The following is a 22,500-nucleotide window of genomic DNA, read 5'->3' as shown; positions in this document are numbered from 1 at the left end:
GACATCATGACCTCAGAGCTCTCATCCTCGGACTGGCCATACTGGTCCTCATTTTCCAGGATCTGAGGAAAACAAAGGAATATAGTTGTTTATTTTTCAAAGAGGTTTATTTTTCAGGATTTTAAATATGTACAGTGACTCTAAACATTGACAAACCTTCTCCAGTGGCCGGCTGTCTGCTCCCTTCAGTCCTGCCCTCCCCTCCTCAGCGTGAGAGGTAAGGCCCGGTGGAGCTGAGGGGCGGAGCTTGGTACCAGTCAGCATCTCTGGAGTGGGAGCTGGAACAGAACCTTTTGACATTTTGACAGAGAGGAGAAAATAAACATTAGTCTGAACTGAAATGCAACAACCAAATTCCATTTGCATTGTTCTCTGTCTTTTTAGCCACATATACATTTTCTAAAAACACTTTTTTTGATGGATAGTATGTGAATGAATCCTCACCTTGCTCAGACAGTCGAAGCTGCTGCAACAACATGTTGAGCCAGTAGTTGGTCAGCTCGCTGCCGGAGAGCATGGGGTCAGTGGTCACCTCAATTAGCTTAGCAGTCTCACAGGACTCCAGCCCCAGGAGCAGACGCCGGGCCTCATACAGACAGGAGATGTTCCGCTCCAGCCCTTTGACCACCACTGACTGATAAATACACACCAGCACCAGAGTTTTACATCGTAATTCAGCTCACCACAGCGAGGGCGAGACGTTTCACATTAATTATCAAAGTAAACATTCAACAAATATTTCAACAGACATTTCTTATTTAATGGAGTGTGCATGAAATAAGCAAAGGATGGGGACTGGCAGCCAACAAAATAATAAAAAGATTTAAAGAAAAAAGAAAGATTTACAGCCCTTTTCAAGAAAGCAGCAAAGCTACGTGGGTAAAACTGTACCTTGCTGGTCTGTTTTACTTTGGGCTTCACACTGATGAAGACTCCCAGGTCTTGCATCATCTGAGCCAGCTTACAAGGATCTGCCTCTCCGTCTTCACGCATGTCGAACATCAGACACACCGGTAAACAGTCCTGGAAGAGCACACAACAGAGCTGTGGTTAACGCTCAGGGATGTTGTCACAGCATAATTCTGCCTGAACGTAAAAAAACAGCCTACTGTACCATGAGCTGCTGCCGTGCCTGACACACTCCATCAGGGCTGCCCTGGATGAGCAGCGAGGGGGGGCTCTGCGGAGCGCTGAGGTCTGGTAAGATGATCTGGGTCTGGGTCTGGTGCATGACGCTCAGGAAGTGAGCTCCGTTCTGACCCAACAGGAACAGATGCTGCTGAGAGGTGACGTCAAGCTGGCTGCTCACTATACCTGTGACCTCTGACCCCAGCAGCAGGTCCATCAGGATGCACGTCCCCTTCTGCCAGTTGATGATTTATATGATATTACTGTAATTGTCTTATTCTAAAATGCATCATCTGTAGATAGGATACAGTTTCTCTTTACCAACCTTGACTGCAGCTGCATTTCCCTGCAGGCCCCAGACGGTGCAGCAGCTTCCATAGAAGGGGGGCTGTGCCTGAGGCTGGGGGGGCACGGCCCTGAAGCTCACACTGACCCCCAAACTCTGCATCACCTGCTGGATGAGTGGGGAACCCGCCTCTGGCAGAGACTGGGGCACCAGACTGACTGGGAGGTCAAAGGTCAAGGACAGCGGCTGCAGCTCCTGTGAAAGCAAGGATTTTAGGGAAAGTCAGAGGAAGATGAGACAGAGAGGAAAAAGAAGTGACAAAGATGGGTTAAAGAAATCAAGAGAGACAAAGACAGACAGTCGCTTTTGACTATGACTTTAACACGAGCAATGAAATTGTGTTTTGGGACAAACAAAATTCTATCCTGTGGAGCCTCTTCTCAAATTACACACTGACCACTCACTCTTATCTTCCTCCTGGCTTCCTCCACCCCCTCTATGGGCCCGGCGATGGAGACCTGGAGGACGTTGGAATAAAAATAAATGGTATTAAATGACATTTATATTCCTCTTAAAGCAGCCGTTGGAAGCTCATTAAAAAGCCACTTTAGAGACTTTTAACCTGATTGCTTTTCTCTCCCGTAACATTGTGGCGGTTGGAGTCGGGGAAGTGGATGTGGCAGGAGGTGACCTCCATCACTTTTTTTATGTTTCCACCGCCTTTCCCAATGACATGGGAGTGCTCGGTGTAGGCCACGTCCATCTTCAGAGTCACCTTGTTCACCTGGATGTTATGTAAACCACGATGTTATTTAAGAAGATTGTAAGATACTTTTACAAACGTGTGAAGGGGTTTTCAGTATAAAATCTTTTGGAGTGTAAAAATATGCCTGTGTGATAATCAAGTCCCAGCCTCACCCTGGTTTCCAGCACTTCTAGGATCTTCTTTTTTGCTTCCAATACATTGGGCCTTTTCCCTTCCACCTTCACATGTGGATCTGGATGAAAATAGCAGTTTGGTTTTAAAGTGCCACAGGGTTCATGAACTGTGTTTGAGGTGTAAAAGACAAATTGTGCAAAGAATAAAAGAAAAACACAAAAGACTGGAAACATAGAACCGCGTGACCGTCACCTTTCTTTGACTTGGCTCCAATCTTCAGCTTGGACGGCCATTTCACCTGAGTGTTAGTTTCTCTCATCACCTGAGGAAGCGCACACAATGAGAGGGAGTGACAAAGAGAGACGGGGCAGTCATTGTATGCGGCATAGACACACACACACACACACATAGACACACACACACACACACACACACACACAAATCACAGCATGTTCACTCTGAACCGACTCATGCAGACAAGCAGCAGATCTCGTCGCTCTAAGAATACAAAGCCTCATTTGCATTTCAAAGACTGCAATTACCACCTCCATAAAAAACAGTCATCACTCGATGCAGGGTATGAAACAAATGTTAAAAATGTTGCCAGGGATGCTCTCGTTGATCTCCAGGCTGCATTTAGGTGGGAGGCTTCATGCTCGGACGATTACTGGGGAACAAAGATGAATTTTCTCTCTATGCTATTTCCTCCTCTGGTTCATGAATAAAATGCATGTGGCGATTTACTTACTCTCTCAAAAAACTCCTCCCCTGTCTCAGCATCTCCGTGCTTTGGAGCTGAAAGACACAAGGAGAGAAACCATGAAGAATGTACATCGGTATTTTTAAAGTTCCTGCGCCACATTCTTATGTTTACTGCACAATAATGTTCAAAATCAAACATGTGTGCAAAGTCAACATTTAAATGTTTACTCGGCCAAGCGACCGGAACAAAAGGCCATCGTTCCAGGGTGACATTTACAGGGTACGGGGAGGGGGGGGCAGCCCAAGGAACGCCCTCACCCCTCATCATCACTCTGGGTTACGCTGGCCGGAGCTGAGGAATGGTAAGAGAACAGTGTGGGGAGGAGAGAGACGGTGGAGGGTGGTGGGGGGATACCACAAATTAGCCAGAGACATTGATGGCATTTGGTGACGCAAAGACCTCCCACTCGCCCCAAACAGATTAAAGAATGACTCCAGTATCGGGATGGAATCTGCAACAACAAAAAGCAGCTCCTCAGCCGATCAGACTGACATCTCGAGTGCAGTGTGACAGATTTACACCTGAAAGGATGAGCTGTGCAATAATCACGCGAACGCCTGTAAAAGCACGGCCCCAGCTGCACACACACGTTCAAACAGCCACCCAGTTATCACAGCTCCACCTGCTCCAGGGCCTTCCCATCGAGGGGCCGTGCAAGGACAATCAGACAAACATCAGCCCTTATCTGCAGCAGTGGCGCACTGTCAGAAAGATTTCCCCCCCCCCCCGCTAACACAGGGGAGACATTTGTCATAAACCTGCCGCGCAGTGATAACTAACAGAGGCAGTTACCCCTGCTTCCCAGACAGGAATGATAATAGGGGGGAAAAAGTCTCCTGAATGCATAAACAATTACAGGTCGTAAATCACGGTGATACAGCAACAGGAGTTTAGGGAATGACAGGTAGAATGATGGTGACAACAAGGGAGCAGCCAGCTGGAGGCGTTGACAGACACACAAGGTCAGGTAGATAACAAGGAGCGGCGGGGAGGAGCACGCAGGGAGGCCTTCATAGGCGTCAGAAACAGAGAAACTTTCACAAAAAGCAGCTGTGAGGATGAAAAACGATTGCATGTGACCCCCCCCCCCCCCCCCCCCCCCTCTTGTATGTTGTAGGATTTTACCAACGTTCAACATTTCACCTCACCGTACAACATGTTCTCCAGCTTCTTCCTGTCGATCCTGAACCTCTCCTCCAGCCACTCCGGGTCCAGACTCTGCCCTCCTGCATTCTCCTGCAAAGGCACTGAGCTTCTTCCTCCAGCGTCCTCCTCATCATCCTCTCTTCCCTCTCTGTCACTTTGGGCCTTGCTGGGCTCAGGCTTCACCGCTGAGCCGGGTTCTACGCTAGTTTCCAAGTCAGGCTGCTGCGGTGCTACGGAGGCCGGGACCGGAGAGCTCTCCTCCGTGGTTGTGGTGGCCATAGCAGGACTGAGCCCTCGTCAATGTTGGTGTGTGTGCGAGTGGTATGTGTGCATGTGTGACCAAGGAGACCGGCAGGGGAGAGAAAACAGGGGGAGTGAGGGGCAAGAAACAACCCCCCCCCCTCCCCAGTGCCTTTTCTTTAAATCCCCCGCCCCCTTCACTTAATTTAGTACTCAAATCTAAGTCTTTCTCTCTCTCTTTCTCCCTCCAAGCTATTTGGAGCTTGGAGGATTTGCTGCCTTGGCCTTGCATTGCAGAGAAGGAAAGCTACTTCTTTACTTCCACACCGGCCATGTCTTCGCTGTCTGAAAGGCCCCAGACGGACAAACAAATCTAGAACTTCAACCCAGGCTCACTCTGCTCCGAGCAAATCCTCTGATATCCCCAGATCAATGTCCACAGACTACGGGGATAGAGCCGAAAAACCTATGAGAAGACAGGATTCACATCTCACCCTTCACATACACACATTCTGCAACCCATCCTCACACTGGCCCACACAGCTAACAAAATAAAGGGGTCATCCAGTTGGGTTCCACTGCACGTCCTTCCATGGCTGCCCTCCCTCCCCTTCCTCTGAATGAGACCTATGTGGGATTGGGATTCCAGAGGTCGGGGTGAAGAGGATTGTATCACAGCGGTGAGTGTGCAGTGTTTGTTTGGAGGGACAGCCTGCAACAACGCTCAAGATTTTAAAAAAGAAGAAAAAATCCAAAAAGTACAAACTTTACTTAGGTGTCAATACGACAATGTAAACTACGAGTAAAAGTACCTTTACAATTATAAGGAAAGGACTCACTCCTCTGAAAAATTATCTCATGACTCAATCATTAATTACATTATGATAAATACACTTAAGTAAAATACTTACATACTTAAATAAAGAACTTATACACTTAAGTAAAGTACTTATGTTTCTTCTTCGTGCTCTTTTTTGTGTATGGAATGAGTGAAAGTACAACAGAATGTGTTTATTGTTTTGTTTTGTAATGTGTTTTTTTTTGGATTACACTGAAATTAAGAAAATAAATAAATGAGTGTTGGCACCTGTTGGCTACTGCCTTGAAACCCACAGTCTGCAATCACACAGGCAGCCTGAGAGTCATAAACTTTAGTGACCTAAGAGATGATGTTTAAAAGAAGCAAAAAAAGTCCCATCTTTGCTTTAAATTTCTCAAACCTATAACCTTGAGTACAAACTGAAACTTGGGTTAAAACAAACTGCTCAATTAGTCAGAACTAGAGGGACCCAGTTTCCAGCTCAAGTCTGTGTTTTCCATATTGCCCAGACAAATTTGGCCCCGGGCAAGTCGGCAAACATTATTTTGCCCTGCAGAGATCTCGCTAACATTGCAAATTACTGCAGGCTAGACTTATTTGCTCGGGGAGGATGCTTAGAGAGAGTCACCAGAGTCATGATGACTGTGTCACCATGGAAACCGGTCAAGAAGAGAGTTATTCCAAGTTAAACCTAACTTCACGACTGCAGAGCTCCTCCCTTGTACCCGTTGTGTGGGACCCTGTCTGACTGGAAGAGTGCATGTTTCCAGTAAGAGTGTCGGGGCGTGCGTCACTGTTTGACCCACGGGCCCCGCAGAGAAAAGCCAAGCTGTCCTGCTGAGTGACTGATGATTTCTGGACGGTTTACTGAATCCACCCCTGAACCTGTGAGTGAATCCTTTATTCATGTGGACTGATAAATACAGAGAGTTCACAAACACAGTGAGAAATCATTGAACAGAATCATCCCTCTTGGACAAAACACAGACTCCTAATTCTCCCCACTACCTCTCTGAACATCACACATTAACAATCAGACCAGAGCTGAAAACACCTTCACAAATATTCACATGTCCTCAGAGAAACTTTGGATGAGTGATGTGCAACAGATGTAAGAAGTCAAAGAATTAATGGCAGAAATGTGGTTAATTTTGTATTAGACCGCATCATAAATACCTGGTCATAACAATATTTAATTCATGACTATACAAAATATTTATTTAAAAAAATAAAACACATGCCTTCCTCAGGTGAGCTGAATCTAGAGAAATTATTGAGTTTAGAAATGATGGACGCATTTCCAAAATTCAGATTCCCTCAGGTACTCATTTCTTAGCATTTCTGTAACATGTAGATTCCAAATTACAATGTGTGTCCTGGATATGAAATGGCATTTCAAAACACAGTTTCATATTTATGCATGGTCTATCTCCAATGAAATATGGTAGTGTGGTGGGAAACCCCATCAGTGAGTTAATACTGTCACTTTTAATTTTCTTATTTTGTTATGTAACAAACATCAAATTTACCTTCTCTTAACATTGTCCTTGTTTGGCTTGTTTCGAGGTCACAGGTAAATATAAACCATCCAAACCTAAAGATAACAGAAGCTGCAGATATATACATATAAAGTATTATCTCTCAAAAAATATAAGAACATAAAACATAGTATTTTATTTTCCTTAAACCAACATCCTCCTTTTTCTATTGAAATTTAACATCTACCCACAATTAATGAGTTGTAATGAGTTGTGGTGTAATCCCACCACATGCCGCACAGAGGCGCTGTGAGTTGGCACACCACCTTCTCAAACCTTCTCGATTGCATCACTTCCGGTTCTGTTTTGACACAAACTCGTGACTGGTTTCTTGTTTCTGAAGTGACCGCAGCACCGGAACCGGCCGCTGAGGCGGGACGACCCGTCTGAGGACCCCGAACATGCCTCGTCGTCCTCGGACATAAGTCGCCAGTTTACACCCGCTGTGGAATAGGAAGAAGCATGTGGAGAGTCCAGGGTTTGGCTGGCAGAGGTGAGAGAAGAGTGTGGTACAGGCTGCTGCCATGTTGTTTCTGCTGGTAGTTGTTTACCAGCAGTGAATGGAGTCCTCACGATAGACTGTACATACGTCCTCACACACTTACACACGCGTACACATACACACGCCCGCAAACACGCACGAACACACACACACACACACACACACACACACACACACCTGACACTATTCACATGACTTTAAAACTATTGAATTTACTTTCCCCGACTAAACTCGAGCAGGTGAAAACCTTTAAATTCAATATAAAGAAATATTTTTATATAACTATATCATTAGGGACTAAACACTGTGATATAGTGAGTATGATTGTTTGTCAATTTATTATGGATTGTTGTAAAGCCCCTTTGATACTTTTTTGAAAAGTGCTATACAAATAAAGGTTCCATCAAAAGCAATAAAACATAGGTTCAATATATAATTTGATGGTAATATTGTTGGAGTTTAAAACCACAACCTTACTCAGGAGCAAAACAACTTATTTTAACTTAGAAGAAATGGTAATGTGACATCTTAGCACCATCATTTGTCAGATAATAGCCCATTACATAAAATATAGCTTTCAGCCAATAGCTAGTAATACCAGGGTCTGGATCGCCAATGGATGCGTCATGATTTATGAATTACTATTAGTGAAACATTATAGTTACCACTAAATAATTGCCAAACATGCAGCATATCTATTAGACAATTCTTTATTTACATGCATGTTCAAACACCAGACAGCTTTTGTTGTTTATTATTAGGTTCCTTATGTGGATTCTCTGAAGAGGTCATTCCTGCACAGCACAAAGAAGATGATAGATTACTTTTAGTTGGTATCTGTGTTAGTAATACGAATATTAATATCAGGACTTGCAAGACATTGAATTGGTAGTTTTTGGGATCAGTCAGTCTCTGTCTGAACTTCATTTCTTAATCATCGACCAGTTTATACACCTGTCTGGATGGATGTCTTTTATTACTTATTGACTTTGATTTACTTATCAATGTAGTTTGGAAACTTAATTAACTTCATTTTGGACCCCACTGTATATGAAATAAGTATCTCTCTGTTAAACAACCTTTGTCCTTTACAATAGCTACCCAGACAGTCTTTGTTATAGTGACAATTAAATTAATTTACTGCATGCCACTGTGTTGTTTACCATTCAAATCAAATTACTTAAGTTCTTACCACCTCTGCAAAAGCCGTCAAATGTCTCCCTCCCTCATTAAATTCTAATCTCTTCTGTGTTTATCATCCCACCGCTTCTCTGTGTTCAGTTCTGCATCGATGCCATGGCAGCAGCTCCCTGCGACTGCCGCAGAACCACCACGTGGACGATGAGGTCCTCAACAGCTCGACTGTCCTCGCAACCTCCCGACACTCCTCTGACAACAGGTGACTTCATCTTTTTCCTGTCTGAAAACAAAGGTTTTTGAGCATCACTTTGATCTCTTGCCTTCTCTGCTGTCAAACCACCAGCCATACAATCAGCTGATGAAAAGAGACATCCTACACTGTCCTCGTGCTTTCTTGTTCTTCCTTTACCCCTTCTTTGAACCCTTGCTCTCCTTGTATCACACTCTCTGCAACATTTTCAGCTGCTTGCATCATCCAGCAGCATCTGCAGTGTGTGTGAACGGGGTTCGTCGAAAGAACGGAAACAAAGACATCTGCCTTAAAACAGTTTTCCTTTGATGCTTTAAGGCAAGAGACTGGAGATGGGAACAGAAATGAAATTGTTTGATGTAATTTAAGCAGTTTTTCTCTCTCAGCTCTCAGAACGAGCAGGATGGAGAGAGGAGGAAGAAACAGAGGACCTTCCAGTTTGGCTACACTGAGCTTCCACATTACACTGTGCTGGATGCTGTGGGATGGGTAAGTCTGTTGTAGTTACATTTTCAAATCTAAATACACAACCAATGTAATTACCCATCTGTTCAGCAGGGGATGGGTGTCTGACACATTTGAACGTGTGTGATCTCTAATAAGCACTAAGATGTTAAAACAGTCCGAACTCCTGTCAGACACAGATATTTGAAAAAGTGCATGATGAGGTCACATGAAGGACGCCTACACTTGAAGCTTCCAAATAAACAAACAGATGGTGATAAGATTTGCTATTAAATGATTTGTCTGCAACAACCACACACACAGATTTCCTTCTTTTCAGTACCAATCAATCAGACAGGACCCACTGAAGACGGCTTCATTGCCAATTAGTCACTGCCCTGGTTGTGGCTTGGACTGTGCAAAGCAAGAGAACAAAATACTACTTAAGACAGCTTTGTTATTTTCCGAAATGTGAAAATATTGTCAGCTCATTACACAGTCGAGGTAATTAATCTGAAAAACTGGTATAAACAATGTCATGCTGCTTTGCCGACTGTGGCTAATGACATTGTGCTCGGCCAGCAGCCGTCTTGATGCTGGTTATCGTCCACCTGCCTGTGCTGAGTGTGCGTACACGTTGCTCGGTTGAATGGTTAAATCCGAGTTTTCAAGTCTCTTCTTCTCTACCAGGAGCTGCTGAAAAAAATTGTTGATGACTCAATATGAGCCTGAGCAGAGGTCGCGTTGCTAATCCTACTAGCATGAATGCCTCAGTGAGGTTATTTATAGCATCATTCTGGCTCAAATTGACCTATCCTGCAACTTTAGGGGCGGAGGCTCATCCAGGGTTTGAATCGGACTTAACTGGTTATTTATTCACCAAGTTAAATTCTCAAGGAGGCAGACCTGGATTTTAAATTGAACGTATAACTGTGCAACAGCAAAGGGCTGAGTCGATCGCAGATAGCCGATATTTGTCCAGTCGCCCAACACTAATGTCCAGTATTACATTTTGGATGGCATCAGTTTATCAGAAATTGTTATTGTAAGAAACATATTGGGAGATACTCTCTTTTAACCGTCCAGACTGATCAAACACATGTTGCATGATGGACTTGCGTCGTGACTAGAGTCACCATTTGAAAGCTATTTTTATTAAATTGATAAAATAGAAAAACTAACAATACTCATTGCTAAAAATAAATAAAAGCAAATGAAAATGCAATTCAGCACCAGTAGGCCTGCTCTCATTTCCTCTGTAGCAATTTAATTCTCTTGCTCTTGTACTTTTATGACCTGATTTTTTTTTTTGTCCAGAACAGTTTATTTGTGTCCAAGTTAAAACTATAAACTGACGATTACCTGTTAGTTCACTGGAGCACAAATTCACACGCTTATTGCCACGACTAGACGTTGAAACTGATGTTTCTTTGCAGGGTGCAGCAGCCGCTCTGTTTGTGCAGTTCTGCAGGAGGATCCACTCTAAGTTCTCTCCAGGCACAGAACCCAGTCCAGCGCCTGGAGCCCTGACAGCCCCCTCCTCGCTGAATAAGTGTGGCTACCGCATCCTTTTGGAGATCTGTGAGTGCTAATGGTTTCCTTTTTACAAATATTTAAACTCTCTGATGGATTTACTCACTCAATAAAGCAACATTATTTGACCATCTATAACTATTATTTTTCTTTTGAATCTGAATCCTGACTGTTTTGTCGCTTGTCTCTGGGTTGTACAGTATCCCGGAGGGATGTCCTGCCCAGGGGGAGCAACAGTTTGTTGTGCCTGGAGGTGGTGCCAGAGAGACAGAGCCACGACCAGGCTGCAGCTCAGAGCAGCAGCAGCAGCAGCAGCAGTTCAGGTGACCCTAGACTTCACAGCAGCAGTGACAATCTGACTGATCACAGCTCCACCTCTGACCACCAGAGGGCAGTCCTCAACCACGATTCACCCGTACCTGGTTTGTTCTGTTGTCTTTGCTTGTCATAGTTGAAAGAATATTAAAAAGTTGTATTTGTCTTGTTATCATATAATAACGAATGTGTTTTTCTTTACAGATTTAGAGGAATCACACCTTTCAGCATCCCATCTTCGGCAGAATGAAGCCAGTCAAGACAACACAGAGGCTAAAGATGCTAATGAGAAGGTGAGAATCCACTTCCCCTTACCTTTTCCAGGGTTTATTTCAAAATAAATCAACAGCGTTTTCTTGTTTCTTGCAAAGGATAGACAAGCTTCTCATTTAATCTTTATTGTTGATTTTATCTACTTTTGTTTGCAGGACGTGTTGTCTGACGAGGAGAGGCTGGCAGGAGCAATACAGAACCTCAGACAGGTTGGAGACAGCAGTGTCTCTGTCACCCTCAACATCATAGGTAATAATTTACTGACACAATCAAACACCAAATCATTTTTACACATTAATTCCTACTCAAGATAAACTCTGTTGTTACTGTGCTTTTTATTTTATTTCATTACATTCTTTTTTCAAATGATTTTCTTTCCTAAGCTTATATCTTTATCTCTGTGTTTGTATCAGGTCTGGAAAGTGCCAAAAGTGAGAACTACGACCAAGCGTTTACCTGCTTTCTAGCTGCAGCTGAGCAGGGTTACAACAAAGCCCAGTTTAACGTCGCTGTGTGTTATGAGAAAGGAAGAGGAGTCAGCAAGGACAAAGAGAAGGTGAGGATCCAGACAACACACTTTATTTTCTTTAGTGCTTAATCCTATTCTTCTCTTCTCTCCGTTAATCTTGAGACGATGTTTTCTTTTTTTCCAGGCTCTGTATTACTACAGGCAGGCAGCAGCCGGCGGTCACACTCAGGCTCAGTACCGCTATGCAAAGCTGCTCCTGACCAGCAGGGGGCATCAGGGTCCAGAGGACTTAAACACAGCAGTTGACCTGCTGGAACAAGCTGCTGGAGCTGGACTCACTAAGGTAGAAGTAATGAAAGGAAACTTATTATTCAGTGTTGTATGTCACTAAAATAAGAGTAAGTAATTTATTGCCATTATCCATCCTTGGTTGCTGTTTGTGTAAATAAGGAATCCAGAGTTAAGAAAATATGTTAATTCACTTTTAATTGAAAACCACCTTTTTCTCGTTCTGTTCCTCTTCAGGCTCAGCTCTGCCTCGCATCAGTCTACTGTCAGGAGCCAGTGAGAGACGAGAGCAAGTCTATCCAATACCTGCAGATGGCAGCAGAGAACGGGGTGAGTTCACTTCTAGATCCTTCTACTGTTTATCAATGGCTTTATCTCTGAGACAAAGAACCTCCCTATGTTATATATCAGTCATCCTCATTCTCCAAGATCAAATAACTCAAATCTATGTGTTGTTTTGTGGTCAGGATGACACCGCCCTGCTGTTCCTGGGTCAGTGTTACCAGAGCGGCTTCGGGGTGCAACAGAACCTGGGAGCAGCGATGGAATTCTACAAACGAGCCGCTCAGGCAGGCAACAAGCAGGCTGAGGCCTTACTGACACCTCCTAGAGAAAGAGACATAACATGTAAGCACACATTCTCTGTTGGAAAGAAAAGCATTTGCATAAGTCAATGACACGGAAGCTTCTAATGAGCCCAGACAGCAGTGATAATATCTGTGAGACTGAGCAATAGATTCCCTTGTGTCTCCCTCTCCTCTTCAGCTGAAGATGCAGTGTTGCGCTCCATCCGTTCAGCTCCTGTCTTCTCTGTGGCCGATCATCTGCTCCAGCAGCCGATCGCCGCTCTGGCCACTCGTGTCCCTCCCACCACCCTTCCCCTGCTGCCTCACTCCTGGAGCACCGGGAGCCTGTGTGTTCCGCCGCTCGTGTCGTCCACACCTCTTCACTACCATCCCCAAAGCACAGAGGGAGGAATCTGCCAGTGGACTGTGGGGATTGGATAGTTGCCCCTGAGCCAGCGCAGGCCACACTGAGGAATGTACTGTTACTTCACAGAGGGGAAAGGTCAAGGTGTTTAATGTGAAGTTTGGATTTGAGTGAAAAGCTTTTATACCTTTTTTAAGTATGTTAGTGTTGATATGTGTGTTATGTATGGATCTGGTGACAACATTTGTGTCCAATGATTATGAATAAGCTTCCCTGTAATCTAATCTGCAGTGGGTCAAACGTTTTCTCGGTGCCTTTAGGTGGATTCTTGTTTCTCGACACTACTGTGGGATAAATTACATGAAAAAACATTATAATCTAATCTCCTGCTAAATGTTTCTGTGGGTTTACACCTCTGTAACAGAAAAAGTGCTTTACATTAATGTCATATTTGAACCTTAAGTGATAGTTTGTGGGTCAGTGCTGCCAAAGCCAGAGAGGAGGACCTGAAGAGGATGAGAAAATAAAGAATGGTTAAAATATTGTGTCCAACCTGTAAACCAAATGCACTGTGAGGAAGAGGTTCTCCTGTTAAACGCACATTTTGAGTTAAATAAACAACTAAAGTGACTGTTGTCTTTGTAATGAATATTAAAATTCATTGATGAGCAGTTTAATCACATCAATCATTGTATTTAGTAGAAGACTATAAACTTGTTACCAATTAAAACAATTCCAGAAATGATGAAACATCAACAACACAAATACAAAGTCATGTCCAGTTAACACACACGTGTATCACTGCCAACCATTCATGCTCCTGCAGACCCCCCCTGCATGACGTAAGACCCCGATGATGTGTGACTTCATTACCTGAGCTGGGAAAAAAAACACACCGGCAGATTTATTATGGTTGCGTCTTCTTCGTGCGCCGAGCCTGCTGCGTCCGCGCCTGTGATTGGCTGAGCGGGGCTCGGCTGCGAGGAGCTCCGGGATCCTGTGGCGCAGAGAGAACGCGCAGCTTGGCCGCCAGCAAGCACCGAGCCGGGGCGTCGAGCTGTGATGTGATCCGATGCGGGTTGGCCCGGCTGCAGCTACGGGCGGACCGCCTCTTAAAAAGCGGCTGTCGACATCGCTCCTGCTCCACTAGCGTGCGTGTGCGTGCGGGTGTGTTTGCCGTCGCGGAGGCGCAGACGCCCGGAGGCTGAGCGAAGCGGTGAGTGGATGTAAATAGATGGAGCTGATGGAGCCGGAGAGGTATCGGGATGCTGCCGCTGTCTGTGGACGAGGCAGCTGGGCGTCACGGTAGAGATGTAATAAAAAGATGATCTCACAGCTAGATGCTCCGCTGAGGGAGTCCAGCTCCGTCAGGAGGCAGCAGGAGGCGAGGGGGCTACTCCACCCATGACATCATCCACTTCTTTCAAGTTCATCCTCCTGCTCTGCCCGAGCTTTCATCTGTTGCATTTCATTCCGGTGAAGCAGTGGGTCAGAGGGGTGTGTGGGTGGAAGGGTGCTCTCCTCTGGACAGGCCTCACATCTCACTCTGTCGGTACCTGGACGGGATTGTGACGATGCCTCGGTGGAAGCTGTGAAGTGACGAGAATCTCTTGTTTCCTTTTCAGGCGACCTTCAGCTGAAAAACGGCCCCACCTGTGAACCTGGTGAACAAGGTGAGACGTGGATCGTGTTTTGACACCTTTGCTTCAGGAAATAGAGAGAGAACTGTAAGTCTCTTCCTTTATCACCATGCAAGTACACATCTGTAGTTTTCTATAGCAGAACTGGCAACAACAATCCTAACACTAACTGTATCATTGTGTCGCTGCCGTCCTGGGGCCGTGCTGCTGAAATCTGCATCCCATGAATGACCTCTGCTGTATCAGAGCACAACACATTTATTGTGGTGTTGCGGACAACCATTTAATCCTGGGGCGACTGTCCTGCAAACTGCTGTGTCATTCTCCTCGCTTTCGCCCATCGACTGACCATCCTTCCTCCTCCCCTCTCTCCCTCGCATCCTCTCTTTGCCCCCCCACTTTAACCATGCTGAGACCTGGTGAGGGGGGGAAGAAAGGAAAGGTCGCCGTGTCCACCAAAGTAAATAGAAGAAGGAGACGATGGAGGGATGAGATAATGTGCTGTTTGTTTATCACAGAATTATTTTTTTGTGTTTTTTTTGGGGGGGGGGGGGGGGTACGGGACGGAAACGGACGTGTTAATCATCCCCTGAGTCATGAAACGTGCTGTGATTTTCAGATTCAGAGGCTCCAGGCACAGTTTGTTGATGTGAGGCTTGTGTCAGTTTTTGAGGATTTTTAGCTTCGTGCCAGGGCAATTTTTGGCACGATACGACTAATTCTAATACAAAAATTGCTTTGACCCTGCAGAGCACGGTAAAAGCCAATGAAATGGAAAATATACAGAAAAAAACACCGACAATAGTGCCATTGAGGGTTCGAGGAGGGACTGAGTTAGGTTCAGTGCAGGTATAGTTTGTACCTGTTGACCCCGTGTTTGTGTGCGAGTCTCAGGCCTGGAGAGAGTGTGAGCGCAGATTCAGCACAAACAGGTTGTTGTGGTTGTCTGGCTCAGTGACAGAGGGACAACACGGCTGCCACCTGGGGCGCGGAGGGCGGATAGGGGCCCCGCACAGGCAAAGTGCACTGCCCAGGGATTCTGCTCCGGCCTCAAATCCCATCACCGCCTGTTCCCAAGATCTTGTCGTGCTTTAAAATCTGCTGCGTGTGCGTTTTCCATATTTCTAAGAAAAGGTGCTGATGATGGCTGCAGCATTGTTTGAGGTTTGCGTGACTGGGTGAAAGGATTGTTTATACATTATATGCTTGCGGCCTTGGCGTGCTCTTCTACCTGCATTTGTGGTCTGCCAGCTTTCCACAGGGTCGTAGCCTTAATTAAATCAGGCAAACACCTAAGTAATGCAACCCAAACATGTGCCTGCTATCCAAATGTGTCTCTGCCGCTGTTTTAGTTTCTCTTCCTCTGTTTGTGTTAAACATCACAACAGTGATCCACCAAGAGATAAAAGAGACGCGGTGCAGCTGCCCTCAGCGGGAGCAGGCTGCCACCTCTCCCCCCCTCAGACCAGGCTGTGCTGCTCAGCCCCAGCTGTGAACGTCAGTCCAGGGTGAATACATCCAGGCTCTGACTCAAAACCAACATCATGCAAATGCATTCCAGCTCCAGGACCCCGATGGAGGGTTTTTTATTTGAACACTACAACACCAACACCTTATGTTTGGTGTGAGTGTGAGAGGCTGGAAAAGACTCTGCATCGACGCTGCAAGTGTTTCATCAGCTTCACGTGTGGCTGTAAAACCCCGAAAACAACTCTGTATTATATTACATTTTCTGACATGCAATATATACTGCTGGAGTATTCTAACTCTCCCTGTGAATAACACAGTGACCAACCATTAGCTAGCTATAGAGATAAGTGGGCTTAAAAGAAGCTCAACCACAAGGAGGAAGTGATGATTCAACTCCGACTGACTCAGCAAAACAGAGAGTCAGGAAATGGATCAGTGGATTTTTCCAGGAAGCTCAGGCCACTAAACTAATTTAAATTATGGTTTTAATAAATCACTTAATTTGACTAAAATGAATGATTGCGATTATGAAAATATTCAAGAATATTGAAAAAGAATTATGCAAACTCTGACGTATTAACATCACAAAATACTTCTTTAAACATTCTAAATTAGAAGCACAACATGTTTTTGAGTACATATTTGCAAATTGAAGCTGCAAGCAGTGTTGAACGGGCCCTCGTATCCCTGAGGGCCATTCTCCCAAGACCCAGGACCTTTGTGTCCAGCCTGGTGTTCCGACACGGGGCAACATATTACATTTGGTAAACTTTCAGTGCCTCCAGTTTCAGAGGCAGAAAAACCGAATTACCTCTTGATGGATCCTCATCTATGTTTTACTGTCGTTAAAATCATCTTTTCCTTATTTCATTAATTTTGTTACCTATAAACAAGGCTGCGTTACAACTGTGATTTCATGACCGTGAACCTTCTTAATAACTTTACCAACTAGAGAGATCTTTGGCAATTGCTTTGCTGCCATTGGTTTTGTTATGTATTTTGTTAATAGCTCTTTAGCTTCTTGCAGCTCTCTTGTCTTTATGCAGTAAAACCATCATTCATTAGCAAATCGGTTTCATCATCCAACAGGGCCAATAATTGTGTCTGTTGTGGATTCTGTGTTGTATTATTCAACCTTCGTTTTCCTTTTGTTTCATTTTCATTCCATTTGTTCACCATGGACATTTCATTAAACACTTTTGTTTGTAAATAAATTGGTTAATTTGGATGAATTCAACAATAATTTTGACCATGACTCTAATATAAAATAGGATCTGGCTATAGTGTGTTGCAGCTACATCAGGTTAAACACAATGCACATGGTTTCTGATGTTGCGTCTCTTCTCCCTTCAGCTGTATCACAGCGGTGTGTTCCCAATCGGCCATGATGTCAGTTCAAACCCCTCCGCTCTCCCGCTCCGGCTCCTCTCCTTCCAACGTGGGTCTGGCCAATCGCTCGTCGTACAACCAGTTGCACGGGCGTGATGTCATTAAGGAGTCAGTGGAAACCGGAAGTTCGTCCACTTTGCCGAAGAGCCGTCAGAGGTACGCAATGACCAGCGTGCGGAGCGCCATGGGGATCAGCGACAACTTGTCGTCCAAAAACCAACCTGTGACCAGAGGGAGAGGCCTCCCCACCAAGTCCTCCTCCAGCTCAGCCCTCTATTCCTCCTCTTCCTCCTCCTCGCTGTTTAATGCAACCAACCCCAAGCTGGCCAAGAACGGAGCCAACATGCAGAGACGAGCTGAGAGCCAGCAGCTGGAACTCAGCAGGGCTACCACAGAGGGCAAAATACACAATGATCTCATAAATAACCCGACTTCTGATTGGGTAGAATTGGGGAAAGAAAACTCACAGCAGTCAGTGATCCGTAGACGCACCAAGAGCTTCTTGGAGTACCATGGGAAGGGCTTGGATCTAGACTTCAACTGGGGAAACAAGGAGGAGAAGGAGGAGAAGAAGCAACAGCCGTCTCCAGAGAAGGAGCAGGTTAGTCCCAACAAAGAGAGGGAGAGTCAGAAGGAGGAGAAGCCGAGCAGCAAGCATACCTTCCCTGAAGAGGGGGAAGAGGTGGAACCAGTTGTGGAGGAGGAGGAGAAAGAGGAATATGACCCCACACCTACCATAAGACAGCCCCTGCTGCCAGTGGTGGTGGAGGCCCCGCTTTCCTCCACTTCCTCCTCTTCCACCAGCAGCCCAGAGTGGTTCCCAGTCAACCTTCACCCCCTCCAGAACCAGGCTCCAGCCCAGGTCAGAGGCGAGCTCTGTGGTCAGGTTCAGACTGTTGCACGCAGTCCTGCTAAACCCCCCCGCAGCTCCCAACCCCGGGTGATCAAGGTGGAGCTGCACCCCAACAATGAGAACCAGTTCCTGCAACAGTACCCACCCTCCTCCCCTAAACAGGCCCGAGCTGCAGAGAGGAGCCCCCCTGCCAGAAGCCGAGCGCCCCCTCCTCTGCCGGACCCTGAACATGAGACTGGGCTCCCCAAAGTGGGCCTCAGAATGGACCTGACTCCTGAAACTCCATCAGGGGATGAAGACTCCAGCTGGACCACCCTGTCCCAGGAGACGCCGTCTCCTCAGACTCCCAAGGAGACAGGTTGGATATGAGTGTGTTGTCTTTTCGTCATCCTTTAATCATCCTTTATCGCACACCCCCTTCCTTTCCCCTCTCCCACTCTCCCCCTCTCTACCGCCTACACACTGTCTGATCTGGAAATTTTCCAGAAGACAGTAACACTGCAGGAGCCTTATCAAGGATCTGGCTGCAAAAGACTTGATTGACATTTGAGACCCCCTGAAAGCCTCAGCAGCAAAATTCTGAGGGGTCTCTGGGAAAAATATTTTAAAGATTTTTTTTTTCCCCGGATACTGCAAAGGCTATAATCAGTCTTTTTTTAGCCACACAAGCCTTGGTGCATTGATGTGGAGAGCATAAAAATAATCCAAATATAATCACTTTTGATGTTATTTTATTTCAGTTGTTTTTGGGGGCATGTTCAGATTACGATACAGGGAGGATACCTCAGCATAACAGTGGATAGCTAGGTAGTGGGGACCCCCCAATTGCTACTGGGTATTCCGCATGCTGCCAAGAATGTACCACCCACACACTCTCTAACTAAGCATTAGTTAGGTTCTAAGCATTAGTTAGAGACTGTGTGGGTTTGGAGACCAAAATATTAGACATCAGACAGGGATCAAATAAACCAGCAGAAAGAGGGGGGGGGGGGGATCTGATGCCCATTTGAGCTTAAAACAGAGGATGAGTTGTTATTAGAACAGAAACTAAGTAGGGACAGACTGACCATCTCTGAAAATGACCCTGTTGACTGTGTGTGTGTGTGTGTGTGTGTGTGTTTGTGCTGAGTGTGTGCATGTTAGTGTGTGTGTGTGTATAGAGCCTTTTGGATATGCATATGTTATGGTAAAATGTGTCTCAGCAGAACCCGCCTGTGCGCAGACATACATATGTTTGTGTTTGTGTGAAAGGCTCAATATGTGTTTGTGTACCGCTGTCATCCATCAGCAGATGTATGGAGCGAGGGCGACCTGCCCCCAGGCTGGCGGGAGATCTCGGACTCATCAGAGGTCTATTTCTGGCACATCCCCACCGGCACCACGCAGTACCACCGACCGGTTGCCTCTGGCAACCAACAGACCTCACCTGACAACGAGTCTGACACTGAGCGCGACCCACAACAGGAATCACAGGACTCCCTCAAGCCCCCCATCGAGGTGAGAGGACCCGCAAACCTAAATCACTTTGAAGGCTACATAGGTTCAGCCAGTGTAGGAGTTTGTTTTTTAGTAAAGCTGAAGCTTGTTTTGTCTCATACAATATGCAACATTAACTCAGATTTAGTCACATGGTCAGCAGACACTTTAAATACAGGAACTTTTAGAGAATCTGTTTTATGATCAGGCAGAGGTCTGTTATTTATAAGACTAAATCCTCAGTGTTGTGTAAGAAAGTAGAATTCCTGCACATCTCAGCTCACCAGCCTGTGAGGAAACACACTGTGGACACGCTTTTTAATTTCTCTCAGAACTACTCTACACATTGTTGGTATAAATCATTTGAAGTTGAGTGACTATAGTGACTCTCTGTAACATCTGCTTCCACTCTTATGTATAACATTATATCCCTGGGAATCCGTCCTGTTCCCTATGTAGATACGACATTAACTGTATATAAAGATGCACGACATGACAGGTCCCCAAACAGTGAAGTCAAATGAACCTCCCTAATTTCAAATGTTGATGGTTTGACTTGCAAATACACAATCTCAGTCCAATATAAGGGAGGCAGCTGAAGATCAATGAAGTGCCCTCCATCCTCTCTCTCTCTCCGTCTCTGGGTCTCTCATGCTTCATCTCTCTGTTCCTCTAAATGTATGCCTCTGTCTCTTCCACAGCGCCCCAGCAGTCTGATATCTGACAGCTCTGTTGAGCCCGTCCCCTCCCCCTCCGGCTCCTGCCCCTCCTCCTCCTCCTCCACCCCCTCAGATGATGTCACCTCTTTTGGACCGATTCTCAACGCCGCCACCTGCACAGCCAAAGTACGACACTCAGCCAAATTTATCCACTCGTTGAAATAGTCTCTCTCCGTAAAGGTTGAAATACATTTTGTTTATGTGGTCCTTTATTGTGATGTTGAGGTTTTTACCATGAGAGCTACAAAATCTTTGAGTTTCCTGTCTAAATCGTATTAGTTTTGCTTCATCTGAGTAACATTTCAGTCTCCACTTCCCTCTAAAAGCTTGATGGTGATATTGATCTATCTATGCTTTCACTGCTGCACTTATTAAATGGAGATCAGCTCACCACAGTGTCTCTGTTCAGTCTCAGCTGCATATGCAACATAGATGAATATCTCACATATGAGCTGTCCCCTCTGTGGTTATAACAATGCAGATGAGATCAGATACGCTGGTTTAATCAGGTTCAGGATCGGACGTTTTTAATATGTCTCTATAAACATCTGTCTGTTTTGCTCCAGGAGCTGAAGGACTATCCAGTCTATCCAGATCCCAGTCTGAAGGCGTTTGAGGGAGCCACCCTCCGCTATGCTTCACTTAACCTCAAGTAATACACACATACTCTGCAGCAGAGTTTCATTCTAGTGTTTCTTGAGCAGTGATGCTTTTTCATGTAGTGATATATGTCTAGTTTGTGAAATTTGACTTGACAGTCATTATTTGCTATGTACGTTGTTACCCTGCAGCCCTCCAGCCCAATTAGAGACGGTGGACCTCAACAATACTTTCCCCAATGAAGAGGCATTGGTAAGATCAATACAACAATAAATAACCGGGGCATACATACAAATATTTCTGCTTGACATAACTAAGTCATCATCATTAATTGATGATGATTATACTATGTTAAAGGTTCAGTGTGTAGAATTTAGTGACATCTAGTGTTGGAGTTGCATGTTGCAGCTGAACACCCCTCACCTCACCCTCCCTTCCAAACATGAGTATGAACCTGAAGATGAAGATAGTATCAGTAACATGGTATACTTCCAATAACCCTTTGTTGATATGTCTAACATCTATTGTGTGTTAGATCCATGTATTTGTTAAAGAAAGGAGGTCACCAGGCTTTATTTATATTTATATGCACTGACACAATGAACCTGCTCACCAGCATCTGCTCCTCCCTACTTTTCTCTGCTCACCAGAATCTGCTCCTCCCTCTCTTTCTCTCCATTCATTGCAGTGCCACTCAGTGGTGACTGTGGGAGGTGACTTGTGGTGAACGTGTTTTCAGGCAAACAATGTTTTGCTGCCCCCTTGTGGAAGTTTTAGAGAAGCTCACAGGGAAAGTCGATGTGGAAAGATGTGAATAATAAAAAAATGCATCTTTTGTCAGATTCTGTTCAAATTAAAGTAGGATAAATATTTGATCTGACTAAGATACACATATATAATTCCTTTATGGAATTTGGGATTTCAATAGCATCATATTTTGGACCCTTTTGAATATAAACAAGTTGCACTATGTTTTTGTAAATGACATTTTTAATTAATGACATTATTTAATAATCACCATGTTTTTGATGCCCAAACTAAAAGTACAACATACATACGTTTCCTGTTTGTATGTGTTGGAGTTGTGTGTTTGTTTGACACAGATATAGAGCTGCAGGAGTTTATCCCAAGAGTTCCCTCAGTAGAGAGGAGCGCCTTGTTGTGGTAGAGAAAGAGAGAGAAAGTGCAGAGAGTTCGGTTAAAGCTGGCTAGAGGCAGACCACACACACACACACACACAGAAATAGTGAGAGTGTCATATTCATATTCACTCACAAGTTTTTCCTGTATGTATCTGATGTGTATGCAATATGGTTTTAAAGAGGCAAATCAGCATGGCAGGAGTACGCTCCCTCCCTTATAGCTCATTTTAAGGTTGTTATTTATTACAAAGTGGTTTTGGATAATC

At 45.0% G+C, this 22,500-nt stretch overlaps 3 protein-coding genes across 3 annotated transcripts in view; 2 read left to right on the top strand and 1 right to left on the bottom strand.

Annotated features, from left to right (window-relative positions):
- The window catches only part of bicc2 (bicaudal C homolog 2), a 10,267-nt gene extending 5,782 nt beyond the window's left edge, over window positions 1–4,485 (bottom strand). Inside the window, exons 1-12 of the mRNA XM_062393908.1 lie at window positions 4,206–4,485; window positions 3,043–3,089; window positions 2,547–2,616; window positions 2,333–2,412; window positions 2,037–2,198; window positions 1,879–1,932; window positions 1,454–1,669; window positions 1,115–1,363; window positions 892–1,023; window positions 445–634; window positions 157–290; window positions 1–62 (exon numbers count right to left, since the gene is read on the bottom strand). The exon at window positions 1–62 is cut by the window's left edge and continues 144 nt beyond it. Coding sequence (XP_062249892.1) covers window positions 1–62; window positions 157–290; window positions 445–634; window positions 892–1,023; window positions 1,115–1,363; window positions 1,454–1,669; window positions 1,879–1,932; window positions 2,037–2,198; window positions 2,333–2,412; window positions 2,547–2,616; window positions 3,043–3,089; window positions 4,206–4,482 — 1,673 coding nt within the window. The 5' untranslated portion in view covers window positions 4,483–4,485. The remainder of the gene's footprint in view (window positions 63–156; window positions 291–444; window positions 635–891; window positions 1,024–1,114; window positions 1,364–1,453; window positions 1,670–1,878; window positions 1,933–2,036; window positions 2,199–2,332; window positions 2,413–2,546; window positions 2,617–3,042; window positions 3,090–4,205) is intronic.
- Window positions 4,486–7,099: 2,614 nt separating this feature from the next.
- Window positions 7,100–13,576, top strand: dele1 (DAP3 binding cell death enhancer 1). Its single transcript, XM_062394112.1, has 12 exons — window positions 7,100–7,294; window positions 8,585–8,702; window positions 9,080–9,182; window positions 10,574–10,718; window positions 10,871–11,092; window positions 11,190–11,278; window positions 11,414–11,507; window positions 11,672–11,814; window positions 11,912–12,070; window positions 12,253–12,345; window positions 12,483–12,642; window positions 12,781–13,576. The coding sequence occupies exons 1-12, from the start codon at window positions 7,264–7,266 to the stop codon at window positions 13,020–13,022; spliced, it is 1,599 nt and encodes a 532-aa protein (XP_062250096.1). The 5' UTR covers window positions 7,100–7,263; the 3' UTR covers window positions 13,023–13,576.
- Window positions 13,577–13,822: 246 nt separating this feature from the next.
- Window positions 13,823–22,500, top strand: part of LOC133959221 (amyloid beta precursor protein binding family B member 2) — a 31,593-nt gene continuing 22,915 nt past the window's right edge. The window contains exons 1-7 of the mRNA XM_062394340.1: window positions 13,823–14,161; window positions 14,571–14,618; window positions 17,409–18,655; window positions 19,586–19,794; window positions 20,475–20,618; window positions 21,059–21,144; window positions 21,284–21,344. Of these exons, the coding sequence (XP_062250324.1) occupies window positions 17,440–18,655; window positions 19,586–19,794; window positions 20,475–20,618; window positions 21,059–21,144; window positions 21,284–21,344 (1,716 nt within the window). The 5' untranslated portion in view covers window positions 13,823–14,161; window positions 14,571–14,618; window positions 17,409–17,439. The remainder of the gene's footprint in view (window positions 14,162–14,570; window positions 14,619–17,408; window positions 18,656–19,585; window positions 19,795–20,474; window positions 20,619–21,058; window positions 21,145–21,283; window positions 21,345–22,500) is intronic.

This window comes from Platichthys flesus, chromosome 8 (genome assembly GCF_949316205.1).
Source record: "Platichthys flesus chromosome 8, fPlaFle2.1, whole genome shotgun sequence".
Taxonomy (NCBI): domain Eukaryota; kingdom Metazoa; phylum Chordata; class Actinopteri; order Pleuronectiformes; family Pleuronectidae; genus Platichthys; species Platichthys flesus.
Note: the sequence above shows the minus strand (reverse complement) of the source record. Positions and strands in the feature narration are given on the sequence as shown.